The sequence below is a fragment of the Mchenga conophoros genome, linkage group LG17, assembly GCF_057382185.1.
Source record: "Mchenga conophoros isolate Kocher_MC1m ecotype Shallow Benthic linkage group LG17, M_conophoros_male_GT1.1, whole genome shotgun sequence".
NCBI classification, from domain to species: domain Eukaryota; kingdom Metazoa; phylum Chordata; class Actinopteri; order Cichliformes; family Cichlidae; genus Mchenga; species Mchenga conophoros.
Window position 1 is genome coordinate 8,086,592 of NC_140542.1, and position 23,692 is coordinate 8,110,283.

The 23,692-nt window shown below is 39.9% G+C and overlaps 1 protein-coding gene across 2 annotated transcripts in view; it reads right to left on the minus strand.

Annotated features, from left to right (window-relative positions):
- znhit6 (zinc finger HIT-type containing 6) overlaps positions 1-23,692 on the minus strand; it is a 47,837-nt gene continuing 24,145 nt past the window's right edge. The window contains exons 6-10 of one of the 2 annotated variants that reach the window (XM_085252673.1): positions 18,590-18,658; positions 18,323-18,403; positions 14,034-14,114; positions 4,834-4,958; positions 1-2,360 (exon numbers count right to left, since the gene is read on the minus strand). In XM_085252673.1, the coding sequence (XP_085108799.1) occupies positions 2,110-2,360; positions 4,834-4,958; positions 14,034-14,114; positions 18,323-18,403; positions 18,590-18,658 (607 nt within the window). In that variant the 3' untranslated portion in view covers positions 1-2,109. The remainder of the gene's footprint in view (positions 2,361-4,833; positions 4,959-14,033; positions 14,115-18,322; positions 18,404-18,589; positions 18,659-23,692) is intronic. The other variant, XM_085252674.1, reaches the window with a different exon arrangement.

Here is a 23,692-nt window from a genome sequence, read left to right on the forward strand (position 1 = left end):
GGTGACTGAGGAACAATTTTCTGGTTTCCAGAAGTTTTCACTTAAATGAACAGAGGGAGACACTGCTCAACGAGAGTGAGACGGGCATGAGTTCTTTTCTGCATTTTTTGGTTATTGTTAGTTTAGCTATTAATTAGCTTTGGAGTTTACGATTATATCACATGATCTCTACAAGCACCGTTTCTTTTGTTCAGTAGTTGCGGTCCTTTTATGAGTCATGTTTTGACTGTATCCGAAACGTGACCAAGTGTTGCTAGACACCGGGCTTGATACTCACCTTAAAGAAAAGTTGAGTCACCCCCTATTTCTTTACGTTTTGCTAGGAAAATGGAAGGTGGGTGCACCAAATTATTGAAACATGTGCAAACATGCATGGAAATAAAGTACATAAGGCAACAACAGAGTTTGTACAATTCTACAATTCTAATAATTGTAAAAGTCAATAGTTTGTATGACCACGTTTATTCTTAAAGACAGCCTTAACTCTTTATCAGCTTGTCATTTTTTTAAGCAGTCTTCGGGAATAGTTGTCCAGGCTTCTTGAACGATATTCAAAGCTCCTCTTTGGATGTTGATTTTGTTCCATTTCCTATCAAGACGATTCCACACAGCTTCCCTGATGTTGGGTCCAGGCAGTGGGAGGCCTGTCCATGACTGATGGCATTTTATTGTATTTGTGATCCGAAGGAAAACTTTTTCTGGACTTGCAGTGTGTTTGTCTTGCTGAAAAATTAAGCTACTGCCAAACAGACTTTTTTCAGATGGACCTCCTTTTTTTTCCCTTTTCGTTTCGTAAGGACTTTCACATACTGCTAATCTAGTTTTTTTTTTTTTTTTTTTTTTTTTACATCCCCCACTTCTCCAGTTTCCTGAATTTCTGAACGAGAGCATATAAAATTGGTTCTTTGTGATGTTATCAGTTATGTGGAGACAACATTGGAGAATCCCTTGAGATTTTGGACAAAGTCAGCATTAAGTGGCTCTCTGAGGATAATAAGATACAAGGACTAGACTGAAAATTAGTGAAAAAGCCCATAAAAGCCCAGTGAACTTAATACATTACAAATACATATTCAATACAAGTCATTTCTGGGCTTTTCCTGTTGTCCACCATATGGAAGCAAATTTACATGTTTCCACATATAGAAACTAAATAAATTGCATTGAGCTTTTGTATTTTTGAGTGTCAAGTGCCCCTAGAATTTGAAGATTTAACATTATGCAAATTATTTTATTTTTTTTAAAAATCACAAACCCTCAAACAGCTGTCAAACAGCTACATCAGCAAACACAGTGATGGCCTCAGAGTTTTGTTTACAAGATTTTCTATGTTAATAAAAATATATTTTTATCTTTGCAGTATGAGAATTACACATAAAGGGGAAATAAGTATCATGAAAACCAACATTTCCAAACACTGATTTTATTTGACAAAGCAGAAGTCCAGACAAATATAAAAACTGAATTTAAAAACACACAAATCCTAGTACAGATGATGGTTTTTAAAATAAATTCATTTAATAACAAAACAACATTTTTAACAGAATAAGATGTTATTAACACATTTATTTTACTAACATATATATATATATATTGCTTTGAAATTAAAGTAATATCAAAACCCTAAATATTATCAGTGATTCACTTATGAAATCAGTCAGTATAAAAATAAAAACTGAAATGATTCTAAGTGCAAATAATAATACATTTCATTAACAGTTATTCTCGCTACTGAAAATGACCTATATACAAATACTGAAAAAGGACTAAAGTAAACTGACAGAAGACTGATGACTTCCTGTGACGTGTGCAGCGTCACAGCCTCAGTATCTGGATACTGTCATTCCAATCCCCCGGCTGTCAGCAGCATTAGCTGACTCATTTTCATCTCCACAGGCAGGGATATGAGAATAGCCATCGGCTCTTTAAGAGCCCCCTCCTTAGTCATGCTGACCTCCGCTCTTTCTTCAGTAATCCCCTCATCATTCACTGATCCCTGCTGCTGTCACTGTGTTCATTAATAACAACACTGTCCACCACCGACTTCTACTGCACTTCATCTTTAGTCACTTTAGTGTCATTATTGGGATCTTTGGCATCGTCGCAGCTTTAATCACATGGGATATTTTTATCGTCTTCATCACTACTGTCTGTGATCTCTCCCTCCTCTTGCTCCTCATCTCCTCTCTTTGCCTTTTTCTGTGGTGGGGGTTCCATCTCTTGGGCAGTTCTGCTGATGTTGGTTTCTCCTGTTGTGGGAGATCTTTGTGGCGATGGCGAAACTTGGGTCGCAGTTTCCTTTTCTTGGCCAACCTTGTCATTCTTTGCTGCAAAAGGAGCACAAGCTGATGCAGGTTCAGCTGAAACAATATAATCCCATTTTTATAAGGTGACTGCACACAGTTATTTCCTATAGTAAAACTCTAACAGGTTAAAACATGTACATGAGAGTCATGAGAGAAAAAGAGAAGCATTGGGAACAACTTGTGTTATGTTGAAAGCGATATGCAACAGTAACTACACCCTGGCTAAGTTTCGTGAAACTGGTTCAGTGTTGGATTTGCCAAAATGTGGACGCAAGAAAACTGTCACTAATGAAGACATATCAGTGGCTGTCCTAGCTTCATTCAGCAAGAGCCCACAGCGTAGCACTCGCCGCATGTCACTGGAGAGTGGCATTAGTTGAACATCCCTTCAGTGGATATTAGCTACACACAAATGGCACCCTTACAAACTCCAGCTGCTGCAGCATCTCAACAAGCATGACCCAGATCGGCGCACAGAATTTGCAGAATGGGCAAAACAAAAATTGGAACAGGACCCTCAGTTCACACAGAAGATTTTGTTTAGTGATGAGGCAAACTTTTATGTGAATGGTGAAGTTAACAAACAAAACCACCGCTATTGGTCTGACACTAACCCACATTGGATGGATCCCTCCAAGACTGTTGGAACAACAAAAGTGATGGTTTGGTGTGGTATATGGGGTACATCGATAGTGGGTCCATTCTTCATCAATGGAAACCTCAAGGCCACTGGATATTTGAAATTGCTACATGATGATGTGTTTCCCTCTTTATGCACTGAAGCTGGCACGTTCCCTGAGTTTTTCCAGCAAGATGGTGCACCGCCACATTATGGGTGCCAGGTCCAAGCATTCCTAGATGAACAGTTTCCTGGAAAGTGGATTGGTTGTCGTGGGCCAGTTGAATGGCCCCAAAGGTCTCCCGATCTGACCCCCTTAGACTTTTATCTTTGGGGTCATCTGAAGGCAATTGTCTATGGTGTGAAGATACGAGATGTGCAGCACCTGAAACTACGGATACTGGATGGCTGTGCTGGCATTTCTCCTGCGGTGTTGCCATCAGTGTGTGAAGAGTGGGATAAGAGGGTTGCATTGACAGTCCAACACAATGGGCAGCACATTGAACACATCTTATAAGTGGTCAGAAACTTGTAAATAACTCATGAAAGAATAAAGTTATGTTGAAACCAAGCACACCATTGTTTTTCTTGTGACATTACCAATAAGTTTGATGTGTCACATGGCCCTCTTCCTATTGAAAAAACAAACGTTTTATTCAAGATGGCCGACTTCTAAATGGCCACCATGGTCAACACACATCTTGAGGAGTTTGCCCCCTCACATATATTAATGTGCCACAAACAGGGCTTTAATATCACCAACCATTCCCATTTTATCACGGTGTATCCATATAAATGGCCCACCCTGTAGATCTGACACCCAAGAGTGGTATTGCAACATTTCCAGTGAAGTGACGAGTGAGCTCTGCGCGACAGAAACCCAAAGATAACTGACTTTAACCTTTTGGCTACGTTGGGGCTGCAGACAGTACTTTCTAAGACTTCTGTCATATTTCAGGTCTGTTTATAGAACAAAATATAGAATTCAGTTTAAACTGTCTGGCTGCACGGTGCATGCTTGGAGCCTGCCAGACCCCCAACATTACTTCAGCAGATACAGTCGCTGCCACGCTGTCCAATTGCTTGTTATCATTTCCCGTCTAGCTTCACAGTCCATGGCATGTGTAATCATCAGTGTGTTTCTACAGCTAACCTTATAGGAAAACAGCGTGGTACCGAGGCCTTATCACTAAAAACACAGACACGCACACACTCAGACTAAAAATGATCTCATTCGCCATTCGGCTAGTCTGGCTCTGACAGTAACTGTGATACTGTGTTTGTGTGGTCTTTTGTGATCATACCGAAAGTACTGCGATAACCACAGCTGGACCGAACTGTACACATCTCACAGGAACCAAACGGATGAGCGTGCTTTTCGTGACACGCTGTCCTGTTTTGACGCGACTGATGGTTCTCGACACTGAAAACCCAGCAGTAGTGGAAAGTGACGCAGAGGTGAGAAGAAGCACGGACTCATCTCCTGTTTTCTCGTCTATTCTCACTTCACAGCTTATGAGGTCAATCTTCAGCAATAAGCCATGTTTGATCCTCTTTCTGGCCACAATTGCAGTTGAGGTTAAGGTGGTGTAAGTGATGTTGAACAGAGCACGCTCATTTCCTTTTGGGTAGCATGTTGCCATAGTGAAAAATAAGGGAACAAAGTCTTAAAGCCTCAGCTGGAGAAACCAGGACATGATACAATGCTGCTGGAATCGGGGGAGTGGAGAGAGATTGGCGTTTGGGGGCTACATAGTATTTGAACTCATTATATATTCATCCTGTTGTTTAGTTACTAAAAGTTGTTTGGAAATCAGCAGAAAAGCATGCATGCAGGGGAAAATAACAGAAAGTTAGATGAGATGAGAAAAAGGGCTGAGATTAGGGTGGGTGTGTTTGTTTTTTTACCTGGTCCTTTCAGTGGATAGTCCTTCCAGTGATCTTTGAGTACAACATGCAGCTCAGGATATTCAATCAGTGTTTTGTAGCTCAGGTTATCCCTCAGGCTCTTCTCAATGTCAAACTCATGATACCTATTTTAAATCAAATGAAAGCACAAAAGAGACCAAACGAGTGTTTATAACAAAGAGATGTCATGCAAAAATAAAGTCACATCACTACTGTTGGACCTCCTAAACCGGCAACTGCAGCTCTTTATTTCTCTTGTCGCCCGAGGCACAGTGACTGCTGACGCTCATTAAAGGATTGATAGAGATTTGAGTCATGGCTTGGCAGAAAAACGAGATCCTGCTCAGTGCCTGTCTCGTGGAATGGAAACTGACTTTAGTTGAGAGTCGATGACATCTCTCAAGCACAGCTTTCTTACCGCTCCTTTAACTATTTGCACTTGATGACATCAGCCTAGCTTTGTCTTAAAGTAGACCTGTGGCACATTAGAGATGGTCATAAATCACCGATCTGAATAGTTGACTGGATTCTTGGAGACATGAGCTAGCAACACAGAGCCAGCTTAGGTTGCTGTCACCAAAACACAAGACATCACATGTGTACTGTCGAACCGTAACTGACTTAAGCCATTGTTTGTTTTGGAAAAATCACATGAAAATTAGATCCACCCAGGTATCCACCCACTACGCGCACCGATCAAAACACTGCTATAATGTGACATTTACAGGTCATTAATGGAGATTATTACTACTACTACTACGCATTATTTTACATATTAACAGCCACAGCACATTTTTTCCTGAAGTAAAACAAAGTGACGTTTCAGATCAAAAGGAGAATCCAGTGTGAAAAGCCACAATATGCAAGAAAGTAGCATACTTACAATGACTGCATCCACTTTGATGTGCACACCAAATATCTACTGTTTCCATGTCATTCATTTTTATGTCTTACTGATAAAGAGATTACTCTTAACGGATGTTTTTTACATTTTTTCTCGGGGGGGGGGGGGGGGGGGGGGGGGGGGCTAAATTAAAACATACATGTTGGTAAACAACCATTTAAGAGGGGTAGCTGGCAAACAGAGAGAGTGGCTCCCTGCAGTGTTAAATCCTGGATATTTCTGAAGATCAAGATCGGGTGGCTCAGCCAAGAGCGTGCACACATCTGGTCTCTATATAATGTTCTTGTGAATGAACAGAGGACACACTGATGTTCTCTTCAGGGAGGTTCCCATTGTTTTCCTTCTGCTGCCGAGTCCCATCAGCAAAGAGACAGCCGTGTAAAATGGGAAGGACATAGAGAAACTGCAAATATGACCCCTGAATACATACACCAATCAGCCACAACATTAAAACCAACAACAGATGAGTCAAGCAACATTGACCACTCCGTCACACCGCAAATCTCTAGCTGGAAACCTTCGGGCCTGGTATTCATGTGGATTTGAACTCTGGGAAACAAACCGAACACCCAAAAGTTGTTGCCTTACCTGGCAGAACAACACAACAAAATAAACTGGAGAAAGTCTTTAGGAACATGACAAAGAGCTCGAGGCATTGCAAGATCACGTGCAAGATTGAGCTGTTTTGGGGATGGACGGCCATCGCAATATGAAACTGGAGGTTTTAAATGGGAACGATCTCTGTACTGTGATGTTGAAAACTATTAGATTAAGATATAAATCTATGGCAAACATACAATTACACAAGTCCAGTTGCACAAGCGTTCTACAGAATAACACTGCTGTTAATTGTTAAGACAATCTTATTGTTTGAACTGATATTGACTCACAGGGTGCGGCTGGCTGCAGAAGGTTTCCGGGATTCCTCCAAAAATTTTTGACCTCAGTTATTTTTCCTCACGCAATGACAATGTCCCCTTTCATTTTTGTTAACTGCTAAAAAGTAGGCACTCAGAAAAGAAAATGTGAATGCAAGTAAAAGTTGCAGCTGTTCCACCACATAGGTTATTTTTAGGTCAAATCAGCAAAGGAAATGGTATAAAATACAGAAGGCGTCATCAGATCAGACATGGAAACCAAACTATGTTGAAATCACACAACAGATCAGCACAAGCCGAACTCCATCAACTCCACCTCTGATGGTAAATCTCTTATCTTAGAGATGATTTTTTTCCCCCCAATGGTTTCCCGGAAATACACTGCTAAAAAAAATAGCTCAAAAATAGCACTCAGTAAAAAAAAAAAAAAAAATACAGCAAGTACGTTGTATATTTTTAAGACACCTGGACTCCATATTCCACTTCAAGTGCTCTACAATTTAAACAAATGGGATTCTGTAATTTTAAGGAAGCATTGAATTGACATCATTTAAACATAGACACAAAAATAAGCCTAGAAGTCAGTCACTTTCCAAAATTCAGAAGCACTACACGTTGCCAACAGCTCCACATTTTCTCCTGCACCAAAGGACTCAGCGTGCAGCACCTGTCCTTCCCGTCCTACTTCGGTTCACCTCATCATCATATTTTGTGTCACAATTTAATTGTTTAATTGTTTGTGTTTAACAAGGTTTGTGGCCTTGCCACATTTGTCACACACCGCATCTTGGCTGTTTGTGACTCTGCCTATGATCCTCAACTGAGTGAGTGCGCCCACTGATGCATTTATACAGCCATATTTTGTATATCACTATGAGAGGCGGAAGAAGTAGTTCCTAACAATCATTCAGACAATTTCAATAATATAGTTACTTTCCATTGTGTTCCTGTTAATCATGAACTACAAGTTTACCTGAAATCACTAAAATATCGATATTTCAATATGACATTTGATTCTAGAACATACATTTCTGGCACTGCAAGAATCGATACTTCAGTAGCAATTTGCACAACACTACTCTACCTGCATATTCTCACAACATGAGATAGGGAAGTATCGTGCACCAGGAAGAACCCAGGACCCACCGCACCAGCACAGGGTCTGAAAATGGGTCCAAGGATTTCAAGGACAAAAGAGTGGAGACGAGTCCTGTGCTGGGAGACAGCAAATCTTCTGGCAAAGGCACATGTTAATGTGCCATCCTGGAGGATTTGGACTGCCTGTACAACCTCTGTAGGGCCTTGCCTCATGCTAACAATAGTGACATTGACTTTAGCCAAATGCAAAACTAGTGGGGTAAAAAAAAAAAAGAGAAAGAAGTGAAAAAAAATGTTAGTGACCTCCATCTGTAAAACTAGGATGTGCAAATCAGGCTCTTTCTTTTTGGGCTATAACACCAAAACACAATTTTAAAAAGCTGTTTTAATGGCTTTTTTTGTAATGTTGCTTTGGCATAAAAAAAAGACAAACATAATTCATATTTTGCCTACACATTCACATTCATAATTAGATCGTATTTTCAGAGTAATTCTTTGTCAGAACTGCATAAAGTCTTATGGCTGTTAACTCTGACTAATAGCTCTACCTTGATGTCCACATTCAGTACAGGTCAGCCAGTGTCCTAGGCAACCATCCCTAGTCAAACAGTGCTTTTTAACAAACACTATTTCACACTGTGTGTTTGTGTAAAAGCTGAAGTCACTTGAAAGAAGAAAAATGTCATTATTACCTAATGAATACCTTAGAAATGCCTTGCTGTTCAGCAACCAGCAGGAGACCTGAGGTAAGCATCTGCTGTGCAGAAACATACTTGAACGTAGCATTAGGGCAAGCCGAGGGAGAGCAGATAGAAAAGCTCCAGGGGACTAAGGAAAGCACTAGCCACAAATATGTGAGAAAAAGAACAGCTTCAACAGGACAGGAACATCACTGCCTTAAGGCAACAGCACAATACTGGTTAAAAAAACTAAACTAAAAAACCCAGAAAGCAGAAAAATACGGTTCGCTTTGTAAAAAGAGCAGCTCCATTTTAGACATCAAGGATGGATCCCTCTCCGTCTGGCAGACTGAGAGGAAAGGCAGTGGTAAGGGAAAAGAGGAGAGGGCATCCCCAGGATCACATGGGAGGAATGACTAAAAAAAAATAAACACGAAAAAAAAACAACAACCCCATAAACAAACATCAGAAATGTGTGAATGGTTCCCTTGATGCACATGCTCACCTTTCCAGTAAGAGGATGTGGGCTATACAAGCGCCACTTATTTTAGCACAAGAACTCCTTTATTGGAGGTGGTTGATATTCCAGTAGACAACAAAAAACACGCAGTCATACCTTTTGTGTTAGACGTGGCAAATGACCACTAAGAAGCCATGACTACTTCTATCCATGACTTCTTAACATTAATAACACTGTAAAATTAGGGGTTTTCCACCAAGTCTGCATTATTCAGAAAGTAGAGGCTTATTTGTGGTTGAAATAATCCGACCGGATTTGGAACCTCTTAAACAAGATACAAGCGCAGATAGAGCCTCTCTTCTCATTAAAGTAGAACCTGTTGACACAAGACTGAGATGCAGAACTGTACATAGTTAATAAGATTATTACCCTAAAAAAATATAGAATTTTACCCTCTTCTATTCATTTGGATTCAAAACTAAAAATTGTACTCTGAATTAACAGACACTTAAAACACTGTTCTGGCAGATACTGAGGAGAGAATGTCAAATAGATTGATTTGTTCATGCTGCTCAGTTACTCATTACTAACGACTACTAAATGTGTATCAGGCCAAACGCTGTTAAAAGTCACGTATAAGACCTTTTGAAAGAAATGATCTTCTGCCAAAAATGACAAAAGTAGTGATTCATTTATGTAAAAACGAAATCTTAACAGGAAATTCCTGTGCTATTATTTCCACCTTGACATGATCACCTCATATGATGTGCCCCGCCCACCTAAACAGAACAGCCTTAGGGGGGAAAAAACAAAAAAATGACTTTTGATACAACGACACTGGATACATTTATGCAAATATGTAATAAAGTAATGTTAAATGGAACATTACAATGTGTTGATGCTGTAACATAACAAGTGCAATTTGAAGCATCATTGTAAAGAAAGAAAGGTTTTAAATGAACAAAGTTACGACGCACACATTAGTCACACTTCTAGAAAGCACAGCTCCATCTCTAATTTGTTCTCTAAAAACGTCCTTTTGAATTTACTTTTATGTTTATAACATCCACCTCAGCTTTAAAGTAAGAAACACGTCAACATGATTATTAAAGCTCTCGGCAAAACTCCACCATCATCTTCTGTGTCACTGCCTTTCATAAAAAGTGTATCAATATTTTATTAAAACTATGATGCTTTATGCTTTCAGATAAAACATACAGGGTGAATTTGATAATGTACCCCGCAACACTCCAGAAGTACTTCAGGAATGGTTTAAAGAATGCAAAAAAGGTTCCCAATTCCCAAGCTTCCACTTTAATAAAGCTCTTGAATCATGTGCTAGAAAACCATGTGCAATCCATACGGACCCTGACTATCGTCTTACAAGGCTTCAAGTATGAGCTGCTGATAAAGGATTCAGAGTCCATGCCTGAGCAAGTCAGAGCTCTGATGGCTGCAGAGCACTGACTTTCCCTTGTTGTTATTATAGATGCTTGTTGCTGTCCCTGCTCTCTGTATTAGGTTTAAATAACATTAAGGTAGGACACGAGTATGAATTTTAGCGTGGTTTATATTAGAGATGGCACGATACCACTTTTTTATGTCCGATACCGATACTGATATCATAAATTTGGATATCTGCCGATACCGATATGAATCCGATATAGTGTTTTTTAATCAACAAAACTGTTTTTTAAATATCTTGCTGCATTTTGTATAAGTTCATACTCAAGTTTAAAACAACAACTACACTAAAGCTATTCTGTTATACCTGTATGCAAAAAAAAATATTTCATAGTTCAGCAATACTGATCAATCTAATAAACTTACAGTTTTTTACAGACGCTAGGACACATTTCCCAATACTTAGGTCACTTTTGCAAAACTCTTCACACAATCCTCCTAACTGACCGTCAGCTTGGCAAAGCAGTTCATTTCACATTCAAAATGCACTACAACTACCAAAACACTTCATTCAGGTCTCAAATAAACTCATTCTTCCAGAACACTAGCAAAGGTTGACAGCCGACAAACACACTTTGTCACCCACAAAACAATGACCTAAAAAACACTAACAACATGTAGCATTACACAGTGTTTTCTTGTGTAAAACAAGGACACATCTCTGTTTATAATTTCAATATATGTTACTGGAATGAATCAGACATCATGCAGAATTCGTTAATATTTGTTTATGTATTTTTATTTTTTTGCACTAAGTAATCCCAAAATACAAGAATTTGTATACACACCATCCACTGATACACATACAATAGTAATGCTAATCTACTCGGTCTTCTCCATTTGGCCACATCACATCTTATGTCATCTAGGGCAATGCACCTAGGAAAGAATCTTCTGGCATGCCAGAATTGAAGGAGTAACACCTGTGTAGATGTTCATCTACAATGAGAATAAGCTGTGGCTGGTTAAACTGCATTTTTAGATTTAAAATATGTTTCAATAAAATATTGCTGTTGGATTTTGCTGTCTTTTCAAGTTTTGCATTGTGTTATTGTTTTGGCCATAAGTTTAACAGTTTTGAAAACAGTATGTAAGCACATGCAAAATGTCCTGTACGTACAAAGATTTTTGGCAGTTGTTGTGTCTGAGTGAGAAGATGATTCATGAAATTTGAGAGATGTAGTCATTGAATGCATTTTGTGCCAAAACAATGATAACTGGTCCTCAGTTTAGCCCACATAGACTTCTGTTGTGCTCACTGTGTGAGGAGTTTTGCAAACGTGACCTAAGTATTGAGAAATGTGTCCTAGCGTCTGTAAAAAACTGTAAACCTGCACCATCCTCCCTATTCTGGTATTTTAAAGAGTACTTAGCGTAAATATTAAGCAACCTAACTAATAGGGTTCCAACTCCCAGCAACAAAAATAAATAAATAAAAAATGGGGAACCACCCCTCACACTCCACCTCATGATGCTTAATCGACGTAATCAACCTTAATTTGATGCAGTGTGAAAAAAAATGCACAGAAATCAATTCTTTTTCAAGAAATATTAAATAGATTCAACATCTTTCTTCAACAAAATTGCAGACTGCACAGATGGTACCTTCCCAAAGGAAAATGTACTATAGCTTACTAGGGTATATATATTATACTTAATAGTTACTATATACAGTAATGGACTTCTATTCATTTTGCATCAAATTAAAACTTTGGGTGTCAGATAATTATTTATTAAAAGCTCGACATTTGAAATGAGAATAAGAAAGAAAAGTATGTCTTTGTGCCCCCTTTTCCCTGTTAATGCCCTATCGGCCCCCTTGGCTAAACTTTGCTAGATCCGCCCCTGCACAGTTACAGCCGTCAGCTACGTAGAAAAAGATCCTCGAGTAGAAAGTAATATTAAATAAATTCTAACAACAGCTGATCAAGCTTAAACGTGCTGCTGTTGTTCAGCCGCTGGTTTCCTCTTTCTGGTGCGAAGTGGGCCAAAAGCAAACTAGAGACACGGACTCACGACAGAAAAGCCGATCAGCTGATCGTTAAGCAGTTTCATGATTGAAGTAGCAGCAAGAAGAAGCAGTCGCTCCATATATCGCTTGTTAAGCTTAACGCAGGAATGCTTTACAAACATTCAGAGATGGACTTACACACTTGCTTTACTTCTCTCGGGATAACTTTGTCGGAGATGAAATGCCGGGTTGCTAGCAAACCTCCAAATGCTATCCAGACCACCACAGGTCCCGCATGCCACAGCCGCTCTATCACGTGATGCATACTGCTCCGACGTGCTAACGTTCTGAGGTGAGTTACGGCGTGTTGCAAGTTTTGTGAGGTGCTTTCGTGATATTTAATGGATCGGATTACATTTTTTATTTTTCTCCGATATCCGATCCAGTAATTTAGGTCAGTATCGGACCGATACCGATACGTAATATCGGATCGGTCCATCTCTAGTTTATATGTATATAACAAAGTGACTAGTAGACTATACTATACTGTGCTACACTTTATAGAAATTTGTAATGGTTGGAAACTTACTGCCTTTATGAACTTATTGTAATACACTAGCTTGTACAAGGTTCATATTTGTGGCCTCAGAGATGAGAAGAATTTAAAACTATGCATTAAGGATAAAAAGGTAAGGGTCTTGGTAAATCTCTTATCCCTCTATATGCTTTTATAAAATTTAATTTAATTTTTGTGCAGCTGAACCTGCTGCTGCAAAGCAAAATGATGGTGTGTGTGTGTGAGACAAGAATGAAGGATGGGAAGTTTTATGATGTCTCATCTCAGCCAGGGGGCAAATATAATGAGCACCAAGGATCATCATTCACTTTGTCACTAAGTAGAAACGGAAGGCTGCCAAAGAGCCTAAAAGTAGGCGAGGCAGATGGGTGCTACCATCACCTCTCCCTGACCCGTTCAAAAAATGAATGCACAATTTAAAAAAAAGAAAAAAAAGAAGGCGCATGCAAAACAAAAGGTATGCAAAGTGGAGAGAGCCCAAGTCTAAGAAGCAAATGTCAAATTTTTAAATAACTTAGCTAATTCACAGATGTAAAAAGAAAATTATCACCACATGCAAGCTGCGATCAAAAGATGCTGAGGACTTCTAAAATACTAACAACCACCAGTGCTATCCCATAGCCTTGTCCTACAGTAGTATATACACCTATGGTATCAATATGAAGCTCCTACGTCGTCTTGTTCTCGAGGTATCACTTTCACAAACTTAGCTGTGCGCGCCCGCTCGCTCACCTGGCAGGGTGACAACATTACACCATCAGCCTTTTACGGCTTAGGGGTAAAGATCAAAAACCCCTGACCAGATTTAAATTTGCCCAGTGTGACACTTTAGGTTGTTTTCTCATGGACTGTTTTCAGCATGCCTGCCGTGCCATCACTGTGTTGTTAACTCCCCTCGACATGAGTTTCTGTGATACCAGGTGAATTTCTCCCAGAGATTCTGTCTTGCTTCCCTCAAAAGCAAAGCAGAATACATCTGCATGAATGATATAGGAGGCATAGATGAAGATGCAGGAAAGAAAGATAGTAAAGATAGAAGAGTCTGAATATCTTAGATCAATCAATCAAAAACAACAGAGTGCGCAAGAGAGGTGACGAAGAAAGTAAAGGGCCACAGTGAAGAATCATGGATGTAGAGAGAGGAGATACAGAGGGGGATGCTAGGGATGGAGTGAAAGAGCATCTCACCTGACAGAGTTAGCCTTTCTTCCCTCCACTTTCATGAAGACTTTGACATGATCAAACCGAGCTTGCACATACATCTTCAACCTGAAAAACAAACTCACATTAACACCAAGAACTAAACATATGGCCACAGTGACTAGCTTTAAGGTAGTGACGAAAAGGGTCAAAACACAAAGAGCTCATTGACTGAGCGTGGCACAGCAGTGATCCAAATGTACACTGGTATACTGACTGACATATGTATAGGCTCCCACTGAGGTTCCTATGCAAATTAAATCACTGTATGTACTGTCAACCACAGCACCTGAGCCTGCTGCGAACAGCTAGCCAATGGAACATGCAGAGTTGAAACCTCACTGGCTTGAAACTAGAAAGAGCCTGTGTATAAAAGATTGGCAAAGACTATGTCACGTCTCTATTTAAAGAGCTGTACACCTCTACACAATGCTCTTGATGTGGATTTTGCAGTAAGGCACTGATCGCTGTTATCAGTATAAAGCTTAGGTCAGAGGAGTCAAATCACTGCTCTGTAAGAGGTTCAGATAAGAAATAGTGCAATCTAAGAAGCTGCCCTGTTCAAAGACTACTGTTCAGGATGGGAGAAACAAGAGCTTGGGAAATGGAAAAAAAGAGCAAATGTATGTCAACGTGCGGAGACCCCGACCACATCCTGTGTTACTGAACTGTACTGAGCTGATCGATAACAAAGAGCAGCACAGAAGATTACCTCTTGAAAAACAGCTTCTGTGTGCAGGGAGATAAATTCAACTTATTAAAAGCTGACAATCTATCCACTCTGAGAAACATGAGCATAGCTGTGACAAAGCACAGTAGCAGAAATCACCAGCGTTACAGGCAACCCATCTCATTCACATTCTACAGATAACTTTAATTAGATACAGTAATATTTATGAAACTTCCTGTGGAACGGTGAACTGTAGCTATCAAAATCTTTTATTGAACATGAGCCTCCCAAGGCTTTCAGTTTCATTAAGGTTATGAGGGTTGGTCTTCCTTGGTCTCTTGTGTTCTGGGGGCCTCTGGATGTCTGGAGTTTTGATCTCCTCCATACCTGCTTCATGCCCTGGAGGATGGGGCTGTGGCCCCCCCACACCCTCTAGCAGATCATTACATGAAGGAACCTTTTAAAAAACAAAAAACAAGCGCGTCCATGCTCACAGGTGTACACACGGGTGATCACACCCACAAACTACACCCTTTTTGGCTCCTACCTCAAAGCACACTGTGTTCTGTTGATCTTATGTGCTGCACAATAATGTTTAATATTTAGTATTTACTGTCATATTCCCATATATCATTGTGATGTTGTTTATTCTATTACTCTTGTTCTCTTCTGCTTGTTTTCTTTTTTCTTTCTCAGCAGGTGATCCAGGTGATTGATATATGCATTTTTTTTTTCTTCTTTTTTTTCTTTTTCTGCTCATTCTGTTGGTTTTTGGTTTTTGCCCTTCTCCCCCGTCCCTCTTCTCAGCTGTTTCTCTTTCCCTCTTTCTTTCTCCCCTTCTTTCCCCCAGTAAAGTCTGTCCCATATTCAGTAAGTGAAAATAAAATAAACAATAAAAGGTGAATCAAATGGACCATTATGGCAAGGCTGGGATGGTCAATTTGGTAAAGTAAATCCGTTGGGCATCTTTCTTTGCCTTTAGACAACAATTCTGATGGCAAAAGAGCCAAACGGGACAGGCAAAAAAAAAAAAAAAAAAAAGGTTATGAGGGTTTACTACTAGAACTGAACCCTGACTACACAAAAACGTAAAGCTTATATTAACTTTATCATCAGCAGTTTAAATTTGCTATTTAAAACACACTGTGTCTAAGGTTTTCTAAAATTTGAAGAAAGTCATTTTACCACCAGGCTGTCACTGTTGTCAGATGGTTGGAATGGCCCCAATGTTGTTGAGGAGTAAAACATGAACCTCAATTGCACATCAAAATGAAGACAGCGAGAGAGGCACATTCTGCTGCAGTCAGTCTAAATTATCTGGATTGCTGAGCTGACTGAAGTAGCAGGCTCATGTACCTAGGTGATGTTGGTGGTGACCACCGGTTCCCTTTTCATAAGCAGTCTAAAAGGAAATCGATATTCACTCATTACCCAAAGATTTTTAGACTCCATGTGGGACAAAACCTGTAAGCACACCATTTGGTTTTAGTCATCCTCATTTTAGCTCATTGCTAGGATCATTTTTGAGCTCCTTTAGTCAACTTTTAGAAGCTGTCTATGTCCACCAAAACTACAGCCCAATTCTTGTCTTTTTTCTGATCATCAGGACATTTTTAAAAGACTAATATCATTTCCTTTGTTTTCTTTCACCTGGAAATCACAAACAAAAACAGTAATGTGTGTGTGTGTGGTTTTTTTTTTTTTAACAGTTAATATAATGGCCCAGAAATAGCAACTTTGTAATGATAGCTCTGCAGTGCAACCAGTTTACATCATCCACCCAGGGTCCATTGTACAAGAAAAGTAATGATAGTTTTTGTAGATCAAAATAGGTATTAAGTATTGTCAGAGTTCAAAAAATAATGAAAATGGTGAAAGCAGTTTTAAAAGCATGATTTATAGCAGGAGAGCTTTTACAGCGTATTAAGACCTACAGTCAAAACCATGGTTCTATTTGAACACAAGACTCTATTGTGCTGTTCTGCTGTAGCTGATTCAGACGCTTAATGTGACAGTTTACGAGACAATTTTGGGCAATGCAAAAATCTTGTATACAATGCATTACAATTTTGAAGCAGGTCAAATTGGATACTTGACATTAAACCATTAAGTATGAATGCCACCATCCACATTTCAACTATAATTACTGTGAATGATTCATTTGGCTTCCTTTTCTCCGCTCTCTTTCTCAACTATGAGAATCTACGAACAAAACACTACTTCAAACTCGCTGCTGACAATAAAAAGTGCTCATTAAAACTTTTCAACAGAAAACAAAGGGCTGAGCAGCAGTCATTATCCCCGAACTTAGAGGTCTTTCAAGCCATACATCAAAGAGGTGTTAACTTCTAGGTCTATTATCACATTGTTATGTTTTCTATTTTTATTCATGGGTTTAAAAAAAAAAAACTAAACTAATCGGTGTGAGCTGAATTTCTATTGCTGAATGAAACGGATTAGTTTATGATTTCCAGCTTTGCTGCAAGATAAAGCTGGAGTTTTAGCAGATTTATAAAAATCAGTAACGCTAAACACAAGGGATCACATACCTGAAATTACTCCCAAGATCACAGAAATAGTTTTCACTTTGACGGCAAGTCACTAGTACTATTCCCAAATGAATCAATGCAGTTGCTGCTTGTCCACACTGCCACAAAGCAAGGACAAAGTTTTATCTAGGAGCACATTCCAAAGCAAGGAAAGGTACTAACAGCTCACGGGAACTAGATTACTCGAATAATTGTCTACTAGGCCGGGCCATTGTAATTCAGTACTGTCAAAGTTGTCCCTTGACAACTGACAGGGAGTACTGACAGGGTCCAGACAGAGAGAGCATATTTCTCCCACACTGGCTTCTCTTAATTGCTCCCCATTAAATCCAGAATGAAATTTAAAATCCTTCTCCTCACATACAAGGTCCTGAACTTGTGGGTATTTAAAAGTAGAACAGAAGAGGCACAGCCTGCAGCCTTCATGCACCTCTTCTGTGGAACCAGCTCCCAGTTTGGCTTTGGGAGATAGACACCCTCTCTACGTTATTCATCTCTGGCTCTCCTGCACAACGTGTATTTGTCCTGTCTTTCTCCCCCATTATTCCAAACTGGTTGTGACAGATGGCTGCCCCCCCCCTCCCCAAGCCTGGCTCTGCTAGACGTTTGTTCCTGTTAAAACAGTTTTTCCTTCCCACTGGCACCAAGTGCTTGCTCAAAGGGTCTGATTGCTGTGGATTTCTCTATATTATTGTAGGGTCTTTACCTTGTTGTAAGGTAAACAACCCTTGGCTGTAAGGTGTGATTGTTGTTGCTATATAAATAAAACTGAATTTAATTATCCTACAGTTTTAAATGTGTACACAATATGTACACATGAACATGTTGGTTTTCCTGTTCTAATGATGAAACTTTAATTACAGACACATTTCTGTGTGGCTCTGTTAGTGTCTCAACCTTCACTTAGAAGTGGTTTCCTTTTACAGACTCAGTTTCTTGAAGCAACGTTTAGAGCTTTTACATCATTTTTCAAATAAATATCTCAGCTTCTAAAAACAAACTGAACCAAAAAAAAAAACCACATGTTCTGTTTTCAAATGTGAGGGGGGAAAGCTCACTTCTGACGTGTGACAGGGTCCGACTCTGTAGGGTGAATATAAGAAGTCAAGATCTGCTTCAAGGTTTGTTTGTCAGACACCCTGCAACAAAAATAGGCATCGTTAATAGAGAGGCAAATGCAAGAGAAAATAAAGGATCAATAATGGTCCCAACTTCAATTCAATATCAACACACTTTGGTTTCAGGGCACACTTAAACGCTAAAGATTTAGAAGAAACTTTTGTGATACACTATTGAAGAAATGTAATTATTACTTGATTACTCACCTCCTCTGAGTGAACTCTGAACTGCTCTGAGGAAATATGAGCTTCAGGTGCCACAGAAACAGTTTTTCTCTAGAAGAGACAGAAATGCACATTTTTATTTGCAGCTCATCAAAAACAGTGTTTTCATATAAGGTTATTGTTATTCTCACTGTACTCAATTCACAGTCAAACACAAATGCCCTTGTTTAATTTCAGAGCACAACATGGACACGGCTCTAATCTGTCCAAGACAATACATCTGGCTGCTTCCAAGATCCTGTCCATCTGTGTGACTGCGTGCAAATGAAAAAACCAAAAAGAAGAAGAAGAAAAAAAAAAAACAGTCACCATGGAAACCGTGACATATACACTCAATACTAGGACACCAGCTGGCCAATATCGCATAATAATCACTTCTTCTGGGGTAATGCTTTGGGCAGTAACTGTGAAATGTGGTCGGGTTTTCTGGGTTGCTGGGTGTGCTCTACAACCAAACAATCATTCCCTAAGCAGCTGCAGTATTCTACTACTGCCGTCAGATAAAGCCAACAAAACCTAATACATCAAACCGTTTGGGAGATAAGAATAACATGATGTATGATGATCTATTCCTTAGTAATCTCTTACAGAATCTTTTGGTGGATTCACAACACTTAATATTCCACATAGCTATTTCGTCAAACTATAGCAGATCATACACCAAGTGATCATCATAAAATAAATATAATGCTGCAGAGGAAGAAAGGACTAGAATAAAACCTAATGGCACAAGCAGCAGCATGCTGTTCTCTCCAGAGTCATGCCACAGAATAGTGAGTGCTAAACCTAACTACAAGGACTTGTGTTAACCAAGACCACAGAGTTTGCCATGAGTAGGGTGGAGCTGAATCATCAAACACTTCTACAGCAAAGCAGAGGACTAAAGCCTTAACAGATCTTAAAAATGAAGATGAAACATTACCCTCAAAAAGTCCCAAAGCATAAATGTAAGGAGAGCAAAGGAGACCTTGTTATTAGGGCTTTGCTACTCACCAAGATTGACTTGGAGCACATCATGGAGGTTTGTTTTTGTTACGAGCACCATCAGTGCACCAGCACGTGCATCAACCTCCTATTGTCTGCCATTCTCATCAACCTGCTCTTTCCTCTGATGTATTCCTACCTGAGTGGCTGCAGAAGGCTCACTCGCAACCGTATAAAGCCAGTGAAACTACAGCATGGAGGTTGGTAAGTGGTGTCTTGATCCCTCTTATTTACTCCCTCATCTCCATCACCAACAGCATCATCCCTCTGCTGGTTTTACAGTTTCTGTTTATTAATAACAAGTTGAGGTGGGAGTTACTAGCAGCCCTATACAAGTAACTCTAATACTTTAGCCTACTGATATTAGCTTAGGGGAGAAGCCAGAATCTGACGGTTTGTAGTCTTATTCCTGTTATTGTTTCTTTTTGCTGGGGCTCCCATCGCCCTTATTTGTATTGTTTGTTATTGTTATTTGTAACTAGCTATATTTTCAATATTGTAGGATTTTATATGTTAGGTTAATTTGAGCCATAGAGGTAGGCACATTAACAGTTTTAATCACCAAACTGCTGGGCTTAGGGGTTGCTCTTGGATGGCAGTGATGACAGGAGCTATTGACAGTGGTTTAAGAGAGGGTTATCTACAAAGCTTATCACTGCTCAGGGATAAATAAAGGCCATCTTACTGCATACTGTCATGTTATGACCTTTTGGCCAGATTGTCCACTCAATTTCAGAACAACGAAAGCTCAATTTTAAAGCCAAGCCAGAGAGATTAAACCATCTAGAAAAAAGCCAGCATAACAGTGTACTGTCAGTGTAGACGATGGAAGTCATCCAGAAAAACTTATGAAACATCTGCTGATATCTGGTTGAATTCATTGTGTACATCCACAAAAAGCAGTAAACCTCAGCAGCAGCCCAGATGATCACCAGCCTGTACACTAAGAAAATCGACTGAGCCATTACATTATTAATTAAAGAAGTTGATAGAGTACTTCAACTTTTACTGGAGTATTTTTTTTAACAGTAGTATCTGTACTTCTACTCAAGTACAGAATGTCTGTACTTTTGCCACCTTTGTACAAAATAGAATGAATAAGGCATCATCTGCACTCTACTGGGAACAAAGTGTCCAAATATGAGAGCTTGAGCTCACAATGGGTTCACAGCTGAGCAGTTCACTTGCTGAAGACACATAGGTGAGTGACAGATAAAACAGGAGAATATTGTGATTGTGGACTAAACTCTCCATAGGTAAATGAAATTATGTCCTGTGAACAGGATAAATATTTAAATGAAAGTAAAGCGGAACTTTAGCTAGTCTGTCAGTTAAACCCAGAACACAGAATAAATCAGCAGTTTAAATTTGTATTTTCAGAGGTAGGAATGAGGAAAATACAAGTTCACTACATTTTCTTTGACCATACTTAAATAGTAACAATGCAACTAGCCTAACAACAAAGTTCTGGTCAAATAAATAAATTAGTAAATTAGTAAATTAGTAAATAAACTGTATATTTGGATAAATGTCCAAACCACTGACACGTCCTGCTAACTAAAAATCCAGGCAGTGTTCTGTTGTCGGGTCCACATGGTAGCATTATACCATAGATGGCTTTTTTCTCCCCAATGCAAACAGAAACAGGATAAGGAAAAAAAACAAAAAGACCAAATGTGTGTATTTATACACTGAACAAAAATATAAACGGAACACTTTTGTTTTTGCTCCCATTCCCCATGGGATGGACGTAGAGACCTAAAATTCAATCCAGATACACAATATAACCATCCCTCCCAAACAGTGGTCACAAATCAGTCCAAATGTGTGGTAGTGGGCACATCTGCTATATTGAGATAATCCATCCCACCTCACAGGTGTGCCACATCAGGATGCTGATCTGACATCATGAGTAGTGCACAGGTGTACCTCAGACTGCCCACAACAAAAGGCCACCCTGGAATGTGCAGTTTTTTTGCGCTATTGGGGGTCTGGGGACCCAGAACCGGTCAGTATCTGGTGTGACCACCATTTGCCTCATGCAGTGCAACACATCGTCGCATGGAGTCTATCAGATTGTCAATTGTGGCCTGTGGAATGTTGGTCCACTCCACTTCAATGGCTGTGCGAGGTTGTTGGATATTCGTGGGAACTGGTACACGCTGTCGTATACGCCGGTCAAGCACATCCCGAACATGCTCAATGGGTGACATGTCCGGTGAGTATGCTGGCCATGCAAGAACTGGGACATTCTCAGCTGCCATCTGCCCTGAACAATGTGAACCATGATTCATCCGTGAAGCGCACACCTCTCCAACGTGCCAGACGCCATCGAATGTGAGCATTTGCCCACACAAGTCTGTTACGGCGACGAGCTGGAGTCAGGTCAAGACCCCGATGAGGACGACGGGCATGCAGTTGAGCGTCCCTGAGATGGTTTCTGACAGTTTGTGCAGAAATTGTTTGGTTGTGCAAACCAATTGTTCCAGCAGCTGTCTGGGTGGCTGGTCTCAGACGATCTTGGAGGTGAACCTGCTGGATGTGGAGGTCCTGGGCTGGTGTGGTTACACGAGGTCTGCGGTTGTGAGGCCGGTTGGATGTGCTGCCATATTCTCTGAAACGCCTGTGGAGACGGCTTATGGTTGAGAAATGAACATTCAATGCACGGGCGACAGATCTGGTTGACATTCCTGCTGTCAGCATGCCAATTGCACGCTCCCTCATTGCTTGTGGCATCTGTGGCATTTTGCTGTGAGACAAAACTGCACATTCCAGGGTGGCCTTTTGTTGTGGGCAGTCTGAGGTACACCTGTGCACTACTCATGATGTCAGATCAGCATCCTGATGTGGCACACCTGTGAGGTGGGATGGATTATCTCAATATAGCAGATGTGCCCACTACCACACATTTGGACTGATTTGTGACCACTGTTTGGGAGGGATGGTTATATTGTGTATCTGGATTGAATTTTAGGTCTCTACGTCCATCCCATGGGGAATGGGAGCAGTAACAAAGGTGTTGCGTTTATATTTTTGTTCAGTGTATGTGCGCACAACACTGAGTAAAAGGTTGAATTTTCACTTGGTTGTAAGGTGTGGGGCAAAGTGAAGGCCCCAGCAGACAGGAAGACAATGGACTGGGCGGTGATTTCCTACTTTGGAAGGCATCTAAGAAATCCACCCAATTTTTCAAAGAAATTTATGTGTTTGCTTAGTTTGGGCCAAGTTTCTTGTTTAGTGCGTCAGACTGACTTGCACAAGTGTCTGTGTGTTTCCATGTGTAAGCAAATGAGGGTGGAGCACCAGGTGTGATGCCATTACTCTGTCATTATGGCAAATGGAAATCATGTCTTTCAATGGAAAAGAGGCTTGCCCAAATATGCAGGCAATTGGGTCAGGCCAGGCCAAAATGCATACCTGTGAAAGGTGCCATCATTATTAATCACACACACAAAAAACAAAAACTGGAAAGAGCTGCATATAAAAGTCAAAATCGATCACGCTACCTAGACCTTTAACAGTTTTTACTGATAGCACTGGAACAAGACTGAGTTTTAACAAGATCCAACAAAGCCTATGATCTAATCTGGGAGTAAAACAGCAAACTCACAATTCAGATTCAACTTACTTTATTCTCACTCTGAAAACTCACCGTCTTGGCAAAAAGTGTCTTTTTAAAAAAAAAAAAAAAACCCTGATATGATATTCAACAGTCTGAGTAGCAAAGACTGATATTGCAGCACAATAGCAGATTTAGGCGAGCAAATAATTGGGAGGATTTTTTTTCCTTTGCTCACATTAATATTTGTGAACAGACAGTCACTCCAACTAATCACCGAATTGAATCTTTGCCTTGAAGAATACCATAAATACATAATGTGTGTGGAAGGGCTGGGCGATATGGCCTAAAATCCATTTCGCGATATAATTTAAAGCATGTGCGGTAACGATATATATCGCGATATATTCTTTTCTTCTGTATAGCGTATTTTCCACACTATAAGGCACATCTAAAATCCTTTAATTTTCTCAAAAATTCAGAGTGTGCGTATGAATTCTGGTTGTGCTTACTGACCTCGAACTGATTTGGGCGTGCAGAAA